At 43.4% G+C, this 24,457-nt stretch overlaps 1 protein-coding gene across 1 annotated transcript in view; it reads left to right on the forward strand.

The window, feature by feature from the left end:
- The window catches only part of LOC117446707 (receptor-type tyrosine-protein phosphatase gamma-like), a 673,776-nt gene that overhangs the window by 503,857 nt on the left and 145,462 nt on the right, over positions 1-24,457 (forward strand). Inside the window, 1 exon segment of the mRNA XM_034083054.1 lies at positions 18,675-18,832. Within this exon segment, the coding sequence (XP_033938945.1) occupies positions 18,675-18,832 (158 nt within the window).

A 24,457-nucleotide genomic window follows, 5' to 3' on the forward strand; every position in this document is an offset into this window, starting at 1 on the left:
TTGGCTGAAATTATGTTTCGGCGGCACAGTTTACTATCGAGACTTTTGCAACATGCTGGTTGCTGCTGTTTGACTCGGGGGCTCCTTGCACTGCGCCCGGTAATGATAAACTAATGCCACGGGCAAGGCCAGGCAGGAAACATGTGACTTATCAGTAACTTTAGACATCGTAACACAATTTTAAACGAGATTTTATTGTAGATTATACATTTTACTGATACCAATTGTATGATATTTACCTTGTTCATTAAAAAAAAATATATAAAAATATATTTTTTTAATATATTTGTTTTAATTAAAAAAAAAAAAAAATTGTATGTGGGAAGAGGTGGGGCGGCGCCCCTATGGGCCGTCCGCCACTGTATACAGTGGCGGATATATATATATATATACTATAGGACAGTAAACCAGACATATCGTTTTAAACTGGAGAGATAAAAAAATATGCATAAATAAAATAGTAAAATACGATCTGAATGAACAACAAAAATAAAATACGTTGCATGTATTTGTTATTGGCTATGGTAGGTTGGTTATGTTCACATACTTATTTAATTATTAAAATGTAAACCGATCTTTTTCATATGGCTGTTTAGAGTTGTACCCCCTAGATCAGGGGTCGGCAACAGGCGGACCGCGGTCCGGATCCGGACGCCGACCTATACGGACCCGAAGCTATAATCAATATAGCTCACATTTACTCATGTGATCGAATTGTTTTGGTGTTTTAGATTTGGTTACCAAAGTCCTACTTTCACCACAGCAGGGACTGAGATACATTAGAACTGAATAATGACTTCATATTACATACCAAGGTTCATGTGATGTGTACAAATACAAATTGAGCATTCAACCTTTTTTTTCAACCAACAATTTATTATAAATATGTTTTTTTCAACCAACTATTTATATAAATATAAGAAACTGGAAAATCTAACTATTTACAAAATTGAACATCAGAACTTTCAACCAACTATTCATTATAAATGTCAAGACAGTGTCAAGGTCTTTGTCTGTCTTCCAAGACAGTGGGTCTGGCTGCTGTGTCGGTGGGGGTGATGGTGCATGGGCTGCTGTGTAGGTGGGGTGTACAAGTGCTATACGAGACCTCCACGAGACCTCCTTGCTGGCTGGGTTGAAGGTGATGGCTGTGGTGGAGCCTTTGTGCTGAGGTGTATCTTGACCTGGTGGCAGCCGCAGATGGAGGTGGAGGCTGCTGTAGTGATGCTGGTCTGCTGGTCCTTGGTGGTCATGGCTTTGGTGAAGGCCCTTGAGCCACAGTAGATCTTGACCTGGGGGCCGGCACAGATGGATGTTGTGGCTGCTGGATAAACGGGCACAGATGGATGTTGTGGCTGCTGGATTTCCAGTTACTTTACTTCAGTATAAAATCACAGACACACATATACATAGGCTACATCTGATTACAAAGTCTCATCTGTACAGGACGGTAAAATAATAACAGGCACACATAAATAAATCTATGACAAAGTCTCATCTGTACAGAACAGTATGATAAAATAATCGATGGCAAAAACATGTCCCTGTAAATGTCTCCGTTATGGGACGAATAAATGATTAATTTAATCATCTACACATGTAATCTCACTTTTACACACCAAAATAACGTTAACACAGAGTAAACGTTTGCTAATGGAGTCTATTTTGTCCCAAGAAAAAGTTCATGACTATCGATAAAAAATATATATCAATAAACCTATTGTTCATTTTCGCGGTATTCCCCACACATTGCCAGTACACTATTACTGTAATATTTACACTCACCCAGTGGCGTTTCTATATGTACAAAAGTGGTGGGGCACAAAAAACGTAGATGTTTATAAGCTTCTGCAGTGAGGTTCATGGCTGGTGAGGCTCTGGCTCTGACTCTTCAGGTTTACAAATATTATATTTTCACCTAAATCAAAATATAATATTATTTTCCAAAGCTTTTTTTGTCTGATGCTTCAATTAATTTTAAACAGACAGTTCAACAAAAGGATACCCAAAACATGTAATTGTATCATTTAAATATTGAATTGTTCTCTCTTAGTAAGATCCCATTTTCAATACAATTGCAGTCTTACCTTGACATGAAGATTAAGTCCATTTGCCTATATCTCTTTACAAAAATCTCTATTACTTTTTTGTAAAAGTCCTCCTTATCTTCTTGTAGTTTCAAAAGTCTATCATAAATCTAATCTAATCAATAGATTTATGATTCGAAAATTATAAAAGTAGGGTAAACATGTGGATATTAACCGGCTGAACAAAACGTGCATTTATCTAACAGGTTTGTTTCCCACAGATCTTATTTTGAGCTATTTTCTAAAATCCTATGGAGAAATCTCATTGCTTTTAGGTCGAGGGAAGCCATGCGCAGTTTACTTCCGGGTTTTAGGACGCCTCACTGCAGGGCTGCAGTCGGATAGTTTAAAAATCAGCTCCTAAATTCTAACCCTATCGTCTATTCCTTGACCTCTGAGTGAAACGTCACGGGGTTAAGGGATAGTGGATAGGAGAATTAAAAAGGACTTAGGAGAAGAGACTGCGGTACTTTAGAGAATCCGAATGCACTTTCACTATCCGACGTGTTTATGATGCGCCAGCGGACGTCATTGTGTGCGTCTGCTGCTGTGGGGGAACTATGGAAACTAGGGATGTCCCGATCACCTTTTTTTGCTCCCGATCCGATTCCGATCATTTGATTTTGACAATCTGCCGATACCGATTTTTCCCGATCCGATCTTTATGCAATGCATTAAGAGAAAAAAAAGGTAACAGATAACGGCTGGTCATCCAACGCGATGAATTCAGCTATCTTGGCTGTTATTTCTTTGGCCTTTTCACTGTTCTGGGGCAGTTTCTCTTTCCTTTTGAAAGTCTCTGAAAGTGTTGGTTTTTTCAGTGCCATTACCTGAGTGGCCGCTGTGTACTCGCCGTGTTGTTGTTGGTGTTTGTTTCTCAGGTAGCGTATTAGATTGGTCGTGTTGAACGTAGCTCTGTTCTTTCCACCACGCGGAACCTCTGCCTTGCAAACATTGCATCTGGCTGTTACACTGCCTTCGCTTTCAATTTTATAATACTTCCAAACTCCTGACATTTTCTCTGTCCCGACTCCCGAGTCACCAGCTGAACGTAGCCTCTCGTTAGCTTCCTGCTACTATTAGACACTGCGCCCACTCTGTTGCCAGATTTCAGAGGAATAAGCAACCAGGTCTATGAAAACAAGCCCAAAGAAAGCAACACATACATGATGTTGTGTAATTTTAAACCAAAACTAAGTCCTCAGGATGACTTTAAGACGTGAACATGGTCATTTTTGTTTTGTAACATTAAATAATAATAAAAAAAAATCCCGATCCCCGATTTTTTTCTCCCGATCCCCGATTTTTTGAAAATCACGTGATCGGCTCCGATCCCCGATCACGTGATCGGATCGGGACATCTCTAATGGAAACCACAGTTTTCTATACAGCGGACTACAACATGGATGTTCAATAAGAACGAGGGACTGCTGTGAACTCATCTAGAGACTCTGCCCCGTGCTCTGATGCTGCTGCTTTATGCTTTATGAACGTGGACAACAGAGAAACATATTCTTCAGGACCAAAGTTGGAATTGAAATAAAAAAGGAAAGTGAAACTTATGCTCGTCACCCTCTCCCTCCGGTCCACATTAATACCAATGATCCCAATACGTATGATTGTATGAACTAAAGATCTTAAAATCAATACAGATGTATTTATTATAAACGTTAGTCCTTAACATCTATCACTGTGTATATCACCATTCAAACATCTTTTAGAAGTTGAACAAACCCCACACAGCTCAGTGAACACTGTGAAATGTTGACTTTATTTGATCATTTCAGTAAAAACTAACGTTCATATTTCTCTCTTTGATTATAATACTGATGAACGTTCAAAACAAAGCACTTTGGCAACTTACCACCTATGTTTTAAAAAGCTTAATAAGCACCGTAACTTTCATGATATCATTTCTCCGTCATAATCGTTTTTTTCCGTGAACGGCCGACTGTTGAGTTACGGCAAATGCTGCGGCTGCAAGGCATTGTGGGGCAGCATTTTCTCCTCTCCTTTTGGTGAGGGAGGTCCAGTGGTTCCTAAGCTAAAGGAGGTTATAAAGGAAGTTTGAAACCTCCTTTCCTATCATTCTCATCATTCTAGAGAATTCGAACGGCACTTATCATGGCTGCCACTGAGGGACTTCCGGGTCATTTCACTCCTTTAGGAAGGTTCCTAAGCTAAATGGACTATTCGACTTCAGCCCTGCTCTCTCATCTCCTCTTCACACACCACACTTTTCGCGGCACACGTACTTACAGCCAATCAGCTCTGAATTATGTGAGATGACGTATGGTGGGGATGGCAGCTCTCTGCCCCTCTGGTCATTATTTTTTTGCCACACACATTAAATAGGACAATACTCTGAGCATGCGCAGTGTAGTTTTTACAGTCACCATTGACTTAAACAGGGAGAGGGAGGGGCAGGATCGGGTTTTGTCCCACATGGCTCTAAACAGCTCAATAGGCACACACTGACACTCATTAGAAGAACACAGACTAAAACAGCAATGTACAGACGAATCAAATAATTAAACATGATCTTAAAATGTATTTAATATATATATTTTTTTTTTTGCATTTTGTTGTAATCATTATTTTTAATACTTTCTGCTGACACTAGGTGGGGCTGTGCCCCACCTGCCCCTAATGACCAGTCGCCACTGCACTCACCCATGTCCAAATGGATCTTTGTTGTTGTCTTTGTGTTCTTCTTCTTCAGAAGAGTCGAAGACTTCAGGTTCTGAGGCTCTATCTTCACTGCTGCTAGCGAAAACAATCTCTAGCGAAGTCGGCAACTGTAACGTTTTTTTTAGCCATTTTCTCTGTCTCTCTCTCTCTCTCTCCACACAGACGTAAACTGATGGGAGACACGTGGTTTAAGTTTTTTTTACTTGGTGGGTAGGTCCTTAGTGATTTCTCGATGTCCATTGGTCCTTTCAGACGATGATGGCTGCCGGCCGAGATTTCCTTGACGGACACACGAATCCACCAATCCCACACAGTGTAAAGTCAAGCTGCTTTGAGCGGCCATATTGGCTGGTGTGCCCTGATTACAGTCTCACAGGAGATACCGCTGGAAAGCTACCCTTCCAGCGATTCCGCGGATATCTGAATCGTGTTTCTACTCCTTATAATCGAAAATATATGATTAATTACGTAAAATTATGCAGATTGAAGCATTTTACTTTAAAATGTTCAAGCATTTCTTCCCTGTATGCCTGAGAAGGCAGATATGCTTGTTTTTCTCAACAAGAACTGTTCTTTAAAAGTTGGACTGTTGCACTGTTGTAGTGTAGTGGTTCTCAGGTAAAGTTACATAGTAGTGAATATAAACAGACTGATTCATGTGAATATTACTGTAAACCAGGGGTCGGCAACAGGCGGACCGCGGTCCGGATCCGGACCCAGACGCCGACCTATACGGACCCGGAGCTATAATCAATACATTAATAGGGGATTTTTCGGCTCCTCCCGCTTTTTTAACGCTGATTTGGGTGACTTGTGTAATTCGTGGAGAACCGAAGAGTTTTCGTTTTGGGGGTGGGGGGGGGAGACCGTCCGTCAGTCTGACTGACGGACAACTTCTCACTTCAAAAAAGAAGAAGAAATCTAGACCGCAAAAAGAATTAAACAAGCGAGTACCTGTTTTTCCTGGCCAAGGACAGGTTCCATGAACACAACACGAGCGTAACGTGTCTTAACGTGGTATATGTCTCGTCTGAAAGGAGTGCTGACAGAGTGCACCGGAACGCCGCTCCAGCCCTGAACATATTGCAATACCCATAAGGAGCCGTACACATGCCGCAGTGTTTGCGTGGCTGTGTCTTTAGTTGTAAGCACAGTGGCGATCTGTTGTTATTAGCATCTGGTTAGCTAGCTATGCTAACGAATTTAAAGCGCTTTTCTACAACCAGGTGGAAGAGAGCTCTCTCCTGAGAGGCTCAAATAACCTCGGCTCAGTGAGGTTAAGGCACACCTTGATATGATCAATAGAGTTATTAATGAGACTAAATGAAAAACAGGTATAAAATACTATATGACAGTAACAAAAAAGTTGTTAAAAATAACAAGAATAGAGTTTAAAATGGGAGTGATTTGTAAAATATCCAAAAAGAAAGATATGCTTACAGTTCTGTTTCATATGGGTGTTGAGAGATGTATCCATAGGTCTCTTAATGTTGCTCTCAAAGTGTACCAGATTGATGCTTTTAACTTCAATATTTAAAAAAAAATCTTCCCGGGGGAGCATGCCCCCGGACCCTCCTAGAGGAGGTTAGGTCCCCCCCACTTAAATCATGTTCACATGGATAGGATACTAAATACATTTGCACACATCTTGTGTCCATATCTTTCTGTTTGGGTGGTCATGCCACACCGTGCACATGCATGCATGCGTGAGTCATGGGGAGATATCTGGATTGGTTGCTTTTTCTTTGCACAGCATGAAAGAAAGGCCAAATGAATGGGCTGTGATTTTAGTTTTTTTAAGCAGAGGTTGAGTTCAATCATTTGTGCGGCCCTCAGAGGATGTTGTAAAAATTGAAAGGAAAAAGGTTCCCACCCCTGCTGTAAATAATAATAAAACCTCTTGATTTATAACTTAACATCTCTGTCTCCTATTGATCTGAGTATATTATAAAGAATAGCCAGTTAATTGAAGCATTATAGCACAGGCCTTTGTCAGATGGTATATTACGCTGTTTTTTTTCTGCTTCGAATAGTTCTCTCTTTTTTCACCATACCTGTGTTTTTCATCACTGTAACCAATCAGCACCTGCATGTGTATGAGAATGGCCCTGACACCATTTCAGCCCAGATTTACAAACTCCTGGCAGGACAAGCTCCAGCTCAATTCTTACACTGAATTTAAAAAAAGTGAGTGAGGGACTGCAATATAAGAGGGAAAGAAAGAGAAACTTTAAAACTGTTCAATTGCTATGATGTGTAAAGACTGATATTGTTCTATAATCGTCTGAAACTGTTAAGTCATGATGTGAAACGGTTAACAAAGAAAAGGGACTCAAGCTGCTGCTACACTTTATTTTATTTATCTAAAAATTAAGCACTTTTAAGATGCACATATTTTCAAAAGCTATTTTATTTATTTTCTCTATTTTATTTGTAAATGCAGCCCGAGAGGAACATTACACATATCCACAGTATTTACTGTATAGTTCAATGTTAATTGACAATAAATATTGTTGTTTTTGAATTGTACTTTCTTTATTTGATTGGCAGTCAGTTGTTGATTACATGCAGCCGTTGATAAAGCTACCGCTACTTCAATATATATCACACTAATTCAGGAAGCAAGTTAGACATTTTGATGTTCCGGACCTTTGCATGGGGAGATTTTCTCTAACTGGACCTCGTTGAATTTTAGTTGAAGACCCCTGCTGTAAACTAACCTGTGTAAAAGTTTCTCGAATAAATGTAATTTTTTTGGATGTGGAATGTGAATCCTAAAAATTATTTCAGCCATGCATGGAAGTGTAATGCCCTTACAAAAAGAATCAAATAAAACATCTACATTTTTCTCGTAACTAAAGATCCAGTCCTCTTTTGAATACTGACCCATATTTAGAATTGTGGGGATCATGCATGCATGGACACATTTCCAAACTCATCCATTCACAGTTGAAGAGAGATTGAAGTCTGGGCCCGGTGGTAGACAGAAAAACTCTCTCCTGCATAAACATTGTATGCATACTAAAAGCAATAACTACACATCACCTCAATGTCCACACATGTTACTTACACCTCTATTGTACATGACGGTTCTTAACGGTCAAACCTTTCCTGCAGTATTATCCATCCAATAATCACTTCTCAGATACTGGGCTAAAAAGTCTGCTGTCTTATCTGAGTGTGACATCTGTATCGTAAGAGTTTATGTAAAATTGTTCTCAGATGGAGAACATATTTGTCTTTAATTCTATGAATACATTTTAAAAGACATTTTGTAGAATCAAATACAATTATATTTTATATGTTTTATTTGTAATAATGATGTATTGGTTGGTCCTTCAGTCCTAGCACCGTTCATTTTCTTTATCCAATGTGTCAAATCAGGCACTGGCTCAAGAATAAAAAAATAGATTCAATAAAACTGTGATAAAAAAGTCATCATGTTAAATGATGTTCATTTTCTGTAGAGAAAAGCAAAGCCTCGGGTTGGCTACTTACTGGCTGTATCTGTGTTCGCCTTCAAAAACAATCTGCTTTCCTTCAGCCGTCTGACAATTGGATTTCCTGCCCTTGTATTCAGGAGCGACAAGAAAAGCTTTTCAAAAACATTTTTCCGTTATGGCTATAACTATTACATTCCAGATAAACGACTTCCACTGCAATACACTGATGTAAGAACTGCACAGTCTAGTCCCCACCCTGGCCATGTTATATTCTTGGTTCAGAATACAGGATTCTATAATAATGTGCATACTGAAGAACCTGGAAATTATCTCACGCAACCGATCTCACTCTTTTGTGGCTTGCTTCATCTATTTCAATTCAAATGTAACATTGAAGATCACAAACTATTTCCTGCTTGACAACCCACAACATCTGACCATGTTCAATTCCCATTTACAACAGATGGACATCGGCATGGCTTATTAGTCCAAACTCGTCCAGTCACTCCAGTGTGGACCTTTGGTGCAGTCACATTGACTTCAGTCCATCTCTCATCCATTACAACTAGCAGACTATGTTGTATTGCTTTCCCCAACAGTTTATGGTTAATGTTGTGATTTGCATTACTCTTATCAATATCTTTGACATCCATCAAATAGTGACATCGTGTGATTTTTGAGACAAGCGGTTACTGAGTTTGTCAGAGAAAAAAACAAGCACGACAATAGTAATTTCTTTGAAAGCTTAAATCATTCTTGTAAGTAGATAAAGTAAAACTCTCGATTAGTGAGGTCAGAGCTCACTGGGAAGAGAGGACACAGCACTGCAGCCACCACTAGCCATTTTACTCAAACCTGTGTCGATAAAGCGTGGTGGAATCAGCAAGCTGGAGAAGGCGTTACTCATCTGGCAGGAGCGATGTGCGTTCCCACACTACGGATGGTTATGTTACCCATGTCCTCTGGCTCTCTTTGCTTTGACCCCTTACTCCTCCCACTGCTCGCCTCAGTTGTGAATACACAACTCCACCTCAATTCGTCAACACTCGCCTAAAGGGAAGCTAGCACCCACTAAAATCATATTGCTACAAGTGGCAGGGGTAAACATAAACATGACCATCCTGCTAGCTTGATACGGTATGAATTGGAATGTCTATTCTACTCCAACTCCTCTTTCTATTTATTTTCTCAGGAGAACTTACCACTAATGCTGTTTGGTGGCTTTAGGAAAGAACTTATGTCGGCCATGTCAGAATTGACTGTTAGAAAGACACTAGTTGCACATGTCAGATGTGACTGATGTGCTCCAGAAAAAGCTAGGAACTGGACCCTGAGTAAATAAACGCTTTGTTGTTGTTGAGAGGCATGTTGGATCAGGAATGTGGGTGGTTTCCGTACTGTTATGTCACATAGGTAAGGAGGCGTGTTGGATCAGGAATGTGGGTGGTTTCCGTACTGTTATGTCACATAGGTAAGGAGGCGTGTTGGATCAGGAATGTGGGTGGTTTCCGTACTGTTATGTCACATAGGTAAGGAGGCGTGTTGCAGTGCAGTCAAACCAAGAGTGGCATTTAATAACCAAAACGCAAATAACATTCTAAACACAACAACATGATGAAACTTCACTTGCAGCAATTTAATTAGCAATCTAATGTGCAGCTTGAATCGCTAACGTTTTTGTCTCTATCGCTTCAGATCAAGCTCGACGCTGACATCGCAGTACACTGAAAACACTGAAACATTGACTTTAATTAAATGTATTATGTCAGATTTAACTGTATTAGGTTAGTTGAAAGCAATAATATTAGGTTTAAATACAAAATAATAGGTTCAACTTTATATTATTGCAACAATTTAGATCAGCTCTGACACCAAATACCACTCACAGACAAGCAGACTGTGGGTTCCTCTAATACGGTGCTTCTCGAAGTGTGGTCCGCCAACCCAGTCTCACGGCATTTCGTGTTCACCAACACGATTTTTAATCTATTGATTCGTGTTCACCAACACGATTTGCCCCTTTTTTTCGTGTTGCACAGCACGATTTTAAAAGCAATGTATTTCTACTGGTAATGTGTTTCGTGCCTGCAGGCTGCAGCACGTCTTTTTCTCCGGTCGGGTCGTGGAAGACCGAAAGCTGTGTGGTTCATAAAAACATGTTCTTACTCAATATCAAGCCACAGTTATTGCTTTTATTTTAAATCGTATAATTTCGGACTTTTGTTGCCGTCTGTGAGGAAAATAAATGGGGCTCAGAGCCTCAGGATACTGAAATCTGTATTTTTTAAATCTTTTTTTCCTTCTAATTTGTTATTCTTTTCAAAATAACACACTGTTATTTACTCACCAATAACACACAATTATCCTTGCTTTTATTTATTGGTTTAATTCCATAATCTCGGGCTTTTTTGGCGTCCGTCAGGAACTGAATTTCAAAATAAAAATAACCGGAAACAGACGTAGGCATTTCGAGCGATTACCCAAGATCCTCAGCTATGGTTTTAAGCTCGCTGATTGGATGTGTTAGCCGCAATGCATGCTGGGATTTGGTGTTTATATTATATGAAATCCGTAAAACATTTTAAAAGAATAAAATAATACTTAATTCCGAGTGCTCTTGCTTTTCTCTTTGAAAGTCATCACATAACGACATTGTAATACACGGTTCGGCTGCATTACATATTACAGATCTGCCGTAGTTCTCTATTTATAGAGCCCTGATGAGAAGACCTTTGGAAAAACTGAAGAAATGCCGCCGAAACTGAATACTTGACGTGGATCATAAATATATCAACAATTAAACAACATCTTCAATTTCTCTAAACACAATACGTCTCCCTGCAGTATCAACACTAATTCGGCTGACTTTTACAGTTGATCTAATTCATAGCTAGGTTACATTTACACCATAACGGTGCACAGCTGATATAAAAGGACTGTAGTTTTTAAAGATATTTCTGATTTTCTTTGAATGTAAGAATGTAAATACTGAGTCTGAAATAGTATAGCAATATGCTGTAAAATTATGTGAAAGCATGAATAAAACTACACATCTTCAGATGTTGTACATACACACTAATAATACAAAGTTATTATGGCTGTGTGTACCTTGTGTGCACCTCCTAGTGGTTAAAGCACGTTATTGAATTATTGTTTTTATGTGTTATATTTGATTACAAAAATATTAAGAGTACATACTTTCATAAGGGGAAAGTATAAATATAGAAATATAGAATATAAAAAATCAAGAAGATACTATAAGTGATCTCTACAATAAAACAGTTTAGTGCAGGATGTACAAAGATATTAATAGGAGGAGGTGCAAAACAGAAAAACGGATTAACCTTTATTTAAACATTAAATAATACTTTAGATTAAGGTCTTCTTTTAAATAAGAAAAAAGCTTTGGGGGTATCTATCTACAGATAAATATTAAGCCTGACAAAGTACTTAACGTCTACTATATTGCTTTCCTGCAATGTTAACTATGTTGAAGCACTTATTTTAACTGATATTATACATATGAATTATACTCTTATGTAGATAGAATAAGAAATGTGCAGAATATGACAGTTTAATGGTGGAGGTACACACATATTGATAGATGTCTTGTAATGCACTGTTGAGGAACCTGTGACCCAAGTGTTTCATTCATTGCATAACTACACCGTAGTTGTGTATATGATATGTCAATAAACCTTTGAAAATCTTGAAAGGGATGTGCAAAATAGCCATAATATACAGTCTTTAATGAACTATTAGTAGAGAATAACGAGTAATGAATATACTTTATTACTTGTTTCCATTCATGTCAATTGCAGATACATGTTTAGTCTTCTCAAGCACCAACTATCAAATATCTCTCCTGATTGTTGGCACTTGACAATCACCTTCCCTGAATTTTACTCAGGTGTAACTAAAGTCTGATTTAAGGGTTGTTTATATTTCACATCATTAATCAGAATCTGCAAAGTAACTCAAATAAATGCAGTGGAGTAAAAATACCAGGTTAACCTCTGAATTGTCGTGGAGTAGAATTACAAAGTAGCAATGAGCTGTCATGTGAGTATATATTAATGCTGCGCATTATGGACACAAGCGATTTTCACCCATTTATTAATTATATGTTTTACATTTGATAACACCAATGTGTTTAATATTGGCAACTTCTAATTGTGGGAAAAACGAAAACGTTCAGTAGAGACGTCCCAGAGAATATTTTGCGAAACACAATAGCCAGCATGTGTAGTTCTGGGGGGGCGTTCGATTCCAGTTTTGGATAGTCTGGCGTGGTTTCGTTCCATTTCACACAGCTGTTTGACGCTCTGCGTAACCTTACGGGGACTGTAGTCCTAAACGATAGCTGGGGATTATGGGTAGTGTAGTATCTTCGGCCATCCTAAACTCAGAAATGTTGACAATCGCAATGATGCTCGAAATGTCCCTTATAGGCCTACGTCTGTTTCCGGTTATATTTATTTTGAAATTCAGTTCCTGACGGACACCAAAAAAGCCCGAGATTATGGAATTAAACCAATAAATAAAAGCAAGGATAATTGTGTGTTATTGGTGAGTAAATAACAGTGTGTTATTTTGAAAAGAATAACAAATTAGAAGGAAAAAAGATTTAAAAATACAGATTTCAGTATCCTGAGGCTCTGAGCCCCATTTATTTTCCTCACAGGCGGCAACAAAAGTCCGAGATTATACGATTTAAAATAAAAGCAATAATTGTGGCTTGATATTGAGTAAGAACATGTTTTTATGAACCACACAGCTTCCGGTCTTCCACGACCCGACCGGAGAAAAAGACGTGCTGCAGGCAGTAGAAATACATTGCTTTTAAAATCGTGCTGTGCAACACGAAAAAAAAAGGGGCAAATCGTGTTGGTGAACACGAATCAATCGATTAAAAATCGTGTTGGTGAACACGAAATGCCGTGAGACTGGGTTGGGTCCGCGGACCACTGGTGGTCCGTGAGCGCCCCCTAGTGGTCCGTGAGTATATTGGTAACATTTCACATTTTAAATAAATAAGTTAATTTAAGTTTTCCGCACTCTCGCGAGAATATATCTGCAATGGAGCGAGGTTACGTTTCACTTTCGATTGCATGATATAGCCCAGCGCAACACCTTCGTCACACATGTTGCCACCTGTTTGTACCATCTTCAGGCGATTTGTAATCTGTTCTAGAAAAACGATGTGTTTTTGGATATTTGTGGAGTTAGGTGGTCCGCGAGTGTTTTTTTATTGGTTAAGTGGTCCTTGGTATGAAAAAGTTTGAGAAACACTGGTCTAATATGTGACTTGTGCTAAATGTGTTTGCTTTACCATAGCTGTGGCATGACATATGAATACTCCAGTGAGTAACTGAGGAGGCTAATGGACGAGTAGAGGAGAAGACAGCTTTTCTGACGCATGGCAGGAGGCTCACATATCAAAATACTCGCCGTGTGATCACCTCACTCTGCTCCAACTCATGTTGGACTTTCATTGGCTCCCAGGTGCAGGTGGAAGAGAAAAGAACCCACATTCCATCTCTTCACGAGCTGCTCGCCAAACACATCTTCCTCCTTCTCCTCGTTCAAGCCATGCATGCTTGCATCTGGCATGGAGCGCATTCAAGAGCTAGGGAGCTTGTCTCGTGTGTTTAGACGTTTCCTGAATTAACTTTGAAGCGAGACACACCAACGTGCGTGTTCGCTCCTTGAGAATACTAATGTAGCTGCATATTCCTGTCCCTTCATCCTCTATCCCCCAGTACACACCACCCCCCCACATCGCTATCAACTCCCTCTCTTCCTCCTTCTCCGGCTCGCTCTGTCGCACCGATTCCACGGAGCTGAAAATACATCTCTGAACTCAGGGAGGCAGCGGGAGACAAGGCTTGTCAGCGGGAGGGTGGGAGGAAGAAGAGGAGGGGGAGGAGGGGGGGAGGGGGAGGGAGAGGTGAGGTGCAATGTCTTCATCATCTGTCGCTGATGAAAACATTGCGCCCCCCCCCTTCCCTCTCCATACCTGTCAGATGACCCGCCCCGCTGCACGCATCACCCTCCTCCTTCCTGTCGCCCCCCTCCTTCCTGTTGCCCCCCTCCTTCCTGTCGCCCCCCTCCTTCCTGTCACCCCCCTCCTTCCTGTCACCCTCCTCCTTCCTGTCGCCCCCCTCCTTCCTGTCGCCCTCCTCCTTCCTGTCGCCCTCCCTCCTCCTTCCTGTCGCCCCCCTCCTTCCTGTCGCATGTGTAGTTCTGGGGGGGCGTTCGATTCCAGTTTTGGATAGTCTGGCGTGGTTTCGTTCCATTTCACACAGCTGTTTGACGCTCTGCGTAACCTTACGGGGACTGTAGTCCTAAACGATAGCTGGGGATTATGGGTAGTGTAGTGTCTTCGGCCATCCTAAACTCAGAAATGTTGACAATCGCAATGATGCTCGAAATGTCCCTTATAGGCCTACGTCTGTTTCCGGTTATATTTATTTTGAAATTCAGTTCCTGACGGACACCAAAAAAGTCCGAGATTATGGAATTAAACCAATAAATAAAAGCAAGGATAATTGTGTGTTATTGGTGAGTAAATAACAGTGTGTTATTTTGAAAAGAATAACAAATTAGAAGGAGAAAAGATTTAAAAATACAGATTTCAGTATCCTGAGGCTCTGAGCCCCATTTATTTTCCTCACAGGCGGCAACAAAAGTCCGAGATTATACGATTTAAAATAAAAGCAATAATTGTGGCTTGATATTGAGTAAGAACATGTTTTTATGAACCACACAGCTTCCGGTCTTCCACGACCCGACCGGAGAAAAAGACGTGCTGCAGGCAGTAGAAATACATTGCTTTTAAAATCGTGCTGTGCAACACGAAAAAAAAAGGGGCAAATCGTGTTGGTGAACACGAATCAATCGATTAAAAATCGTGTTGGTGAACACGAAATGCCGTGAGACTGGGTTGGGTCCGCGGACCACTGGTGGTCCGTGAGCGCCCCCTAGTGGTCCGTGAGTAAATTGGTAACATTTCACATTTTAAATAAGTTAATTTAAGTTTTCCGCACTCTCGCGAGAATATATCTGCAATGGAACGAGGTTACGTTTCACTTTCGATTGCATGATATAGCCCAGCGCAACACCTTTGTCACACATGTTGCCACCTGTTTGTACCATCTTCAGGCGATTTGTAATCTGTTCTAGAAAAACGATGTGTTTTTGGATATTTGTGGAGTTAGGTGGTCCGCGAGTGTTTTTTTATTGGTTAAGTGGTCCTTGGTATGAAAAAGTTTGAGAAACACTGGTCTAATATGTGACTTGTGCTAAATGTGTTTGCTTTACCATAGCTGTGGCATGACATATGAATACTCCAGTGAGTAACTGAGGAGGCTAATGGACGAGTAGAGGAGAAGACAGCTTTTCTGACGCATGGCAGGAGGCTCACATATCAAAATACTCGCCGTGTGATCACCTCACTCTGCTCCAACTCATGTTGGACTTTCATTGGCTCCCAGGTGCAGGTGGAAGAGAAAAGAACCCACATTCCATCTCTTCACGAGCTGCTCGCCAAACACATCTTCCTCCTTCTCCTCGTTCAAGCCATGCATGCTTGCATCTGGCATGGAGCGCATTCAAGAGCTAGGGAGCTTGTCTCGTGTGTTTAGACGTTTCCTGAATTAACTTTGAAGCGAGACACACCAACGTGCGTGTTCGCTCCTTGAGAATACTAATGTAGCTGCATATTCCTGTCCCTTCATCCTCTATCCCCCAGTACACACCACCCCCCCACATCGCTATCAACTCCCTCTCTTCCTCCTTCTCCGGCTCGCTCTGTCGCACCGATTCCACGGAGCTGAAAATACATCTCTGAACTCAGGGAGGCAGCAGGAGACAAGGCTTGTCAGCGGGAGGGTGGGAGGAAGAGGAGGAGGGGGAGGAGGGGGGAGGGGGGAGGGGGAGGAGGAGGGGGAGGGAGAGGTGGGGTGCAATGTCTTCATCATCTGTCGCTGATGAAAACATTGCGCCCCCCCCCCCCTTCCCTCTCCATACCTGTCAGATGACCCGCCCCGCTGCACGCATCACCCTCCTCCTTCCTGTCGCCCCCCTCCTTCCTGTTGCCCCCCTCCTTCCTGTCGCCCCCCTCCTTCCTGTCGCCCCCCTCCTTCCTGTCACCCTCCTCCTTCCTGTCGCCCCCCTCCTTCCTGTCGCCCTCCTCCTTCCTGTCGCCCTCCCTCCTCCTTCCTGTCACCCTCCTCCTTCCTGTCACCCTCCTCCTTCCTGTCACCCTCCTCCTTCCTGTCGCCCCCCTCCTTCCTGTCGCCCCCCTCCTTCCTGTCGCCCCCCTCCTTCCTGTCACCCTCCTCCTTCCTGTCGCCCTCCTCCTTCCTGTCGCCCTCCCTCCTCCTTCCTGTCACCCTCCTCCTTCCTGTCGCCCTCCTCCTTCCTGTCACCCTCCTCCTTCCTGTCACCCTCCTCCTTCCTGTCGCCCCCCTCCTTCCTGTCGCCCCCCTCCTTCCTGTCACCCTCCTCCTTCCTGTCGCCCCCCTCCTTCCTGTCACCCTCCTCCTTCCTGTCACCCTCCTCCTTCCTGTCGCCCCCCTCCTTCCTGTCGCCCTCCTCCTTCCTGTCGCCCTCCTCCTTCCTGTCACCCTCCTCCTTCCTGTCACCCTCCTCCTTCCTGTCGCCCCCCTCCTTCCTGTCGCCCCCCTCCTTCCTGTCGCCCTCCCTCCTCCTTCCTGTCGCCCTCCCTCCTCACATGGTCTGATTGAAACTGTGGATCAAAATCCTCCCCCTCATCTTATCTCTTTTCATAATTTCTCTCCATTTGCTTGTTATTCTTCTATGTTCGACCCCCCTTCTTCCCATTCACTTCTTCCTTCTCTCCCCTGATGACACACTCTACCTCCTCTCCTCTTCTCCAAGCTGCTTCACAAGTGGTCTAAGGCATGTGAATGGTGTGTTGATGAAAATGATGAAAGTACTTTTGATTCATGTTCTGTCATTACAGACATAAAGAATACTGCACCAACAACTGAGTAGCAGGTAGTTGGTCTTAACAGTGACGATGTTCCCAAACGTAGCAATATGTAATCAACATGGTTCCTTTAAAAAGCACCAAGAGTTAATGTCTTTCATCTTTAGGATCTAGTGGACAGCGTTCGGTCCAGCTTTGCAGCGCTGCAGCGTTCTCTCAATAGAACCTCTTTGTATTGCCTTTCACGAGAAACCAGTTTCAAAGCTGCACTATTCCATTTTCTCTCACTGAATCAAATGACTGTGTGGTTTCTCTGAGGGGTTTCTTTCAGCTTAAAACCTCAGTTCTGCCCCACACAGCAGACACGTGATGTGAGCATCACGGTGGAAGCATGAGCAGCTTCAGAGCCACATGCTCTCCTCAAAGCATCAGAGTGAATATTGGACTAGTTCTCAGTTGTCCAGAAACATGACACATATATTGCCATTAGATGGCAGCGATATGTATTCATGGACACAGCCTCATCTCAAGGTTTCTATGTTGAGACATTATGCTCATTTTGTCACATTAACATTTTCAGTCTTTTTATTTGACTTGGTAAAGTTCTTCTAAAACTGAGGCCCAGATCCAGTCTGTATCCACATCGTGAAGACCCTTCACACCTGAAACCAACGGGTGCAGAATGTGAGCTGCACTCCAATCCTCCCTTTGGTTTGTGATTTGTGATTTTGGGTTACTTTAACTTGGCTTTATACGGAAGAGGATTAGGGCCACATACATTTTAGTTTGTGAGGATTTGAAAAAAAAAAGTTTTTTTATTGTTCTGACTTTTTCCTCAGATCAAAAACAAATATTTTTTTGGGAGAAAAAAGTCAGAATTCTGACTTTAATATATATTTTTTCAAATCCTCCCAAAAAAAAGAATCATGTGGCCCTAATCCTCTTCCGTAGCATCATGCACAAACAGCTTGGTAACTGTATCTTTGTAACTGAACAGGATGTTCATTAAACTATTTCCTACATAACACAAATGCAGATCTCTTCTGAGTTGAGAGGACGCTCATGGCCCACTGTTCTGCTGCTCAGGACATGTCAGATCACTGTAGTTGTTTGCTCCCTTTCCTCTGATTTCCCTCTTTGGAAGTGTAATGCATTAATATAAGGAACAGCGTTTCTAGCCTTATATGTACCGTGTGAGGCGGTGGATCATTCCACTGTGTAACATTTAGTTTTGGGGATGTAGCGTTACAGCCTTGATCGTATTGTATATGCCTTCCAACAACGACAGAGGTATAATTAGAGGTGTTCAGCGCAATTATGTCCGTCAATAGGGGGACACTGAACAAGGCAGGGACAATGTAAATGAAATCAATAGCTTAAACCTACGGCTGTTAAACAGTAGCACTTGGATCTGCTCCAGATCGTCTGCCCTCTGTGGTTTGAAGTGAAATAGAGTGTAGGTCCTGTTGTATTGATCTCCTGACTTCTCTCTTGTAGAAAAAGAAACTGTCCTGGAGCCCTTTGTGCTGAAGGACCTGCTGCCCTCCGCCCTGGGAAGTTACTACCGCTACACCGGCTCTCTGACCACTCCGCCCTGCAGCAAGGTGGTGGAGTGGATCATCTTCAGCAGACCCATCTACGTCTCCTACAAACAGGTGAGAAGCACACCACACAGGAACAGGCGGAGAATAGTGATGATTTACAGTCATTTGGTTTTAAGTGTGGAAACTAAATCATTGTATTCCCTGACATTATGGTAAATGAACTTCATTCGTAGAGTGCTTTAAAAAGCAGCATTCACACTTCCACACACTGTCACACACTTATGGCAGAGGCGGCCACACAAGGTGCCATCAGGAACAATAGGCGCTTCACTTTTCAACTTTGTTCTCATACCATGAACTTTAGGACTAGAATGTCCTTTTGCAATGTTGTGTGTGTGAGTGTGTATGTTTGTACAGTGGTAGTGCAGATTATGTGAAGTGGATTACATTATATTAAAGGTTAAATTGTACCAAAAATGTAAGTACTCTACAAAAAAGGCAAAACAAAAATTCTTCTTTAAACATCTGAGTTTAATAATATAGAGCTGAAGCACTGTGGCTTTCGTCAAACTGAGCGCTTGATCAACATGCACCTCATGTCGATCTAAAAACACTTTGTGTGTATTTGACTTAACATACAATTATAAAGTTCCAAGCTGCACCTGCAAACTCCTCAACCGTAAGATCCTCTGACAGCATGCTCTCCCTCGGGAGGCACAGCGCCGGCCAGGGGCTTGTCGACTTCTTGACGGATTAAATGATTATTTTAGTTGATTTGGTGAGTTCGATCCTCCTGCAAATGAGCCTTATTCACAAATCCTACGGTATGGATTTGGCGTGTGATGTTGCATATCTCTCCAGGGAGTTAAATCAAATATTGGGGTTTATAGATTGACACTGAACTGATTTCTATCACACATTAGGTGCACTATAAATGTGTTCTTTATTGTTCCAGACCTGCTGACATGTCGTGTCAGATTAGATTCTTTACAATTTATTTTACCAATGCAACACTATGCTGACCATTTTAAACAAAATTCTTCTAAAAGCATTCTCTTCCTCTCGGTGCCTCTCTAGATGCCTATTGGGGTGTTTCTGTTGTTATGCTCCATTGTACTACGCGTAAGCTCTTGCCTTTCATACGAGCCAGTGCTTTGTTTGGTATCAACCTCAGCCACAAGGAATTGTCCCATTTGTCTCTTAAGAAAGAGCTTTTATTTTCAGGGCGCCTTCAGCTTGGATTCCTTCTATGTCTTTAGTAAGCCCAATTAAATGTGTTATTGTTTTTCTGTAAATACATTCCATGTGTTTTAAGTGATTCAATTACTGAATCTGACTCAATCATTTAATACATTTTATGACAGAATCTATCTTAAGAAAAAAAAAAGATAATACATCTCGAGGTGTTTACTAGATCTTGTGAATGTTTGCTTAATTACTTCTGACCTGACATGAGTTGTATTGATACTTTGTAAGGGACACACCTTTTCCTCAGATTAAACTAAAAATACCAAAATTAAAGATAACAGATGCATTCATTGAAACGGAAGAATGAAGGGCATACATTGATTTACATTTTTGGACGGGTGTAAACTAATTTGCATCTATGCTGGCTACTACTGCATCAGTGTATCACTGTCTAAATAGATGTGAAGGGTTCCTGTTTGTTTTCCATGTGATGTTCAGGATTGGTTGGCAGAATGAAAGGTCTGTACACAGCGCTGCTGACGGCATGCATGCCTCCTCCTCTTGTTTACATCCCTGTTGACCAAGCTGTCCATCACTGCCCCTTTTTAATTCAACTGCTTTTACTCTGTCAATATCCAGACACTTTCAAATGAATACAAAGAGGAAAACTATCTGTGTGGTTATATAAAAACGGAAGATGGAAACAAACAGCCTAAAGTTCCTTCAGGTTAGTTTAGCCATTAGTCAGCACTTTCAGTGTGCCATTAGTCAATGACGCAAAGTAAAATGTGCACTTCCTCACAGTTACTACTCTATATGAAGCAAGCTTATATCAGAGACAGCCTCTTATTATTTATGTATGACCTATATATATGTAGCCATTTTTACGTTGGTATTTTGTTAACAAAGATTCCCCCCATCCATCCATCTTCTCCCGCTTATCCGTGGTCGGGTCGCGGGGGTAGCAGTTCCAGCAGAAAGCCCCAAACGTTCCTTTCCCCTCATCAACCAGCTCTGACTGGGGGTCCCAAGGCGCTCCCAGGCCAGCGAAGAGATATAATCCCTCCACCTGGTCCTAGGTCTACCCCTTGGTCTCTTCCCAGCTGGACGTGCCTGGAACACCTCCCTAGGGAGGCGCCCAGGCGGCATCCTAACTAGGTGCCCGAACCACCTCAACTGGCTCCTTTCGACGCGAAGGAGGAGCGGTTCAACTCCGAGTCCCTCCCTGATGACCGAACTTCTCACCTTATCTCTAAGGGAGACACCAGCCACCCGGCGGAGGAAACCCATCTCGGCCGCTTGTATCCGCGATCTCGTTCTTTCGGTCATGACCCATCCTTCATGACCATAGGTGAGGGGAGGAACGAACATGGCCCGGTAGACAGAGAGCTTTGCCTTCTGGCTCAGCTCCCTTTTCATCACAACGGTGCGGTAAAGCGACTGCAGTACCGCTCCCGCTGCTCCGATTCTCCGGCCCATCTCACGCTCCATTGTTCCCTCACTCGAGAACAAGACCCCGAGATACTTGAACTCCTTCACTTGGAGTAAGGACTCATTCCCTACTTGGAGTGGACAGTCCATCGGTTTCCTGCTGAGAACCATGGCCTCAGATTTGGAGGTGCTGAACCTCATCCTAGCCGCTTCACACTCGGTTGCGAACCGATCCAGTGAGTGCTGAAGGTCGCAGACCGATGAAGCCATTAGAACCACATCATCTGCAAAAAGCAGTGGTGCAATCCTTAGTCCACCGAACTGCAGACCCCCTCCCCCACGACTACGCCTCGAAATCCGATCCATGTATATTACAAACAGGATTGGTGACAAAGCGCAGCCCTGGCGGAGGCCAACCCTCACCAGAAATGGGTCCGACTTACTGCCGAGGACCCGGACACAGCTCTCGCTTTGGGAGTACAGAGATTGGATGGCCCTGAGTAGAGACCCCCATACTCCTGCAGCACCTCCCACAGTAACTCCCTGGGAACTCGGTCATACGACTTCTCCAAGTCCACAAAACACATGTAGACCGGATAAGCGTACTCCCAGGCCCCCTCCAGGATCCTTGCGAGAGTAAAAAGCTGATCCGTCGCTCCACGACCAGGACGGAATCCGCATTGTTCCTCCTCAATCTGAGGTTCGACAGTCGGCCTGACCCTCCTTTGGAGTACCTTAGAGTAAACTTTCCCGGGGAGGCAGTATGATGCCTCTGTAATTGGCACACACCCTCTGACCCCCCTTTTTAAAAAGGGGAACCACCACCCCGGTCTGCAACTCCTTCGGTACTGTTTCCACGCAACGTTGATGAGAAGTGTCAACCATGACAGTCCCTTAATACCCAGAGCCTTCAGCATTTCTGGGCGGATCTTATCCACCCCCAGGGCTTTGCCACTGTGGAGTTGTTTAACGACCTCAGTGACCAGCTTGGATGGTTCCCTGCTTCCCCCTCCTGAGGTGTCGGACAGTTTTCCAGAACAACTTTGGTGCCGCCCGAAAGTCCTTCTCCATGTCTTCTCCGAACTTCTCCCACACCCGCTGCTTTGCCTCGGCCTCGGCTGATGCCCTTCGGGCCCGTCGGTACCTTTCAACTGCATCGGGGGTCCCCCGGGATAACAAATCCCTGAAGGCCTCCTTCTTCAGTCGGACGGCTTCCCTGACCACCGGTGTCCACCAGGAGGTTCGAGGGTTACCGCCCCTTGAGGCACCTAAGACCTTGAGACCACTGCTCCCCGCCGCGGCTTCGGCAATAGAGGCTTTGAACACCGCCCACTCTGGTTCACTGTCCCCAACCTCCACAGGAATGCCCGAAAAGCTCCGCCGGAGGTGTGAGTTGAAGGCCTCCTGAACTTGGGCCTCATCCAGACGTTCCCAGTTCACCCGAACTACACGTTTGGGCTTACCAGGTCTATCCTGAGGCTTCCCCCGCCACTCGACCCAACTCACCACCAGATGGTGATCAGTTGACAACTCCGCCCCTCTCTTTACCCGAGTGTCCAAAACATACGGCCTCAGGTCCGATGATACGATAACGAAATCGATCATGGACCTTCTGCCTAGGGTTCTCTGGTACCACGTAGACTTATGAGAATCCTTATGTTCGAACATGGTGTTTGTTATGGCCAATCCATGATTAGCACAGAAGTCCAGGAACAAACCACCACTCCGGTTCAGACAGGGGGGCCGTTCCTCCCAATCACGCCCCTCCAAGTGTCTCCATCATTGCCCACATGTGCGTTGAAGTCTCCCAGCAAGATTAAAGAGTCCCCTTCAGGAGCCCCATACAGGACTCTTTCCAGGATCTCCGAGAAGGCCGTATACCCTGAACTGCTGTTTGGTGCATAAGCGCACACGCAACAGTCAGAGTTTTCCCCCCCATAACCCGCAGCAGGCATAGGGAGGCGACCCTCTCGTCAACTGGGGTAAACTCCAACAAAGAAGCACCCAACCGGGGACTTGTGAGTATCCCCACACCCGCCCGGCGCCTCACACCTTGAGCAACTCCGGAGAAGAATAGAGTCCAACCCCTATCCAGAAGTAAGGTTCCAGAGCCGACGCTGTGCGTAGAGGTGAGCCCAACCAGATCCAACTGGTAATGCTCCACCTCCCGCACAAGCTCCGGGTCCTTCCCCCCCAGAGAGGTGATGTTCCACGTCCCCAAAGCCAGCTTCTGCCGCCCGGGTCTGGTCCGTCGAAACCCTCTGCTTTCACTGCCACCCTTCTGGTAGCGCACCAGACCCCATCGCTGTTTCCCGTAGTTGGTGGGCCCGCGGGATGGAGAAGCGGAGGTGTTGCCCACGTCGCCTTTTTGGGCTGTGCCCGGCCGGGCTCCGTGGCAAGCCCGGCCACCAGACGCTCGCCAACGAGTCCTCCTTCTGGGCCTGGCTCCAGAAGGGGACCCCGGGCTTCCTCCGGGCCGGGTATCCTCACTTCCTGTGTTGTCTTTCATGAGGTCTTTTGAACCAATCTTAGTCTGGCCCCTTGCCTGAGACCAATTTGCCATGAGAGACCCTACCAGGAACACAAGGTTCCAGACAACACGGCCCCCAGGTTCACCTCCGCATTTAGAGAGCTGACCGTTTCCAACAAACAAGTCTTTTTTCAGCACTTCTGACTGTTGTTTCACAACATCATTTGTTCCAATATGCAGTACCACATTTTTCACAGTTGGATGTTCAGCCCCAATATGCAGGATCTTCTCAGCCAAGTCAGAGACCATATCCTTGGGTATTAGGTTAAACCTAATGTTATTGCTTTCAACTAACCTAATACAGTTGTTGGCATAATAGATTTAATTAAAGCCAACGTGTCAGTGTTTTCAGTGGGCTCAGATGAAGACCATATTTAACTTATTGCTCACCAAAAAAAGGTATTATGGTGCATACACTGAGAAGAAGAAGAGTCACTTATACTGACCTGGTGAGCTGTACTACGTGGTTTAGGATCAATATATGATTACATCTCGATTACCTGGAACATCTTTGATTGAAAGAGGAGTGCGGGTGGAGGGGAAAGATCAGGTGATGGAATAGTAGACAAGTCAGAGGGAATTTTGTG

The sequence above is a fragment of the Pseudochaenichthys georgianus genome, chromosome 5 (genome assembly GCF_902827115.2).
Source record: "Pseudochaenichthys georgianus chromosome 5, fPseGeo1.2, whole genome shotgun sequence".
Classification (NCBI taxonomy): domain Eukaryota; kingdom Metazoa; phylum Chordata; class Actinopteri; order Perciformes; family Channichthyidae; genus Pseudochaenichthys; species Pseudochaenichthys georgianus.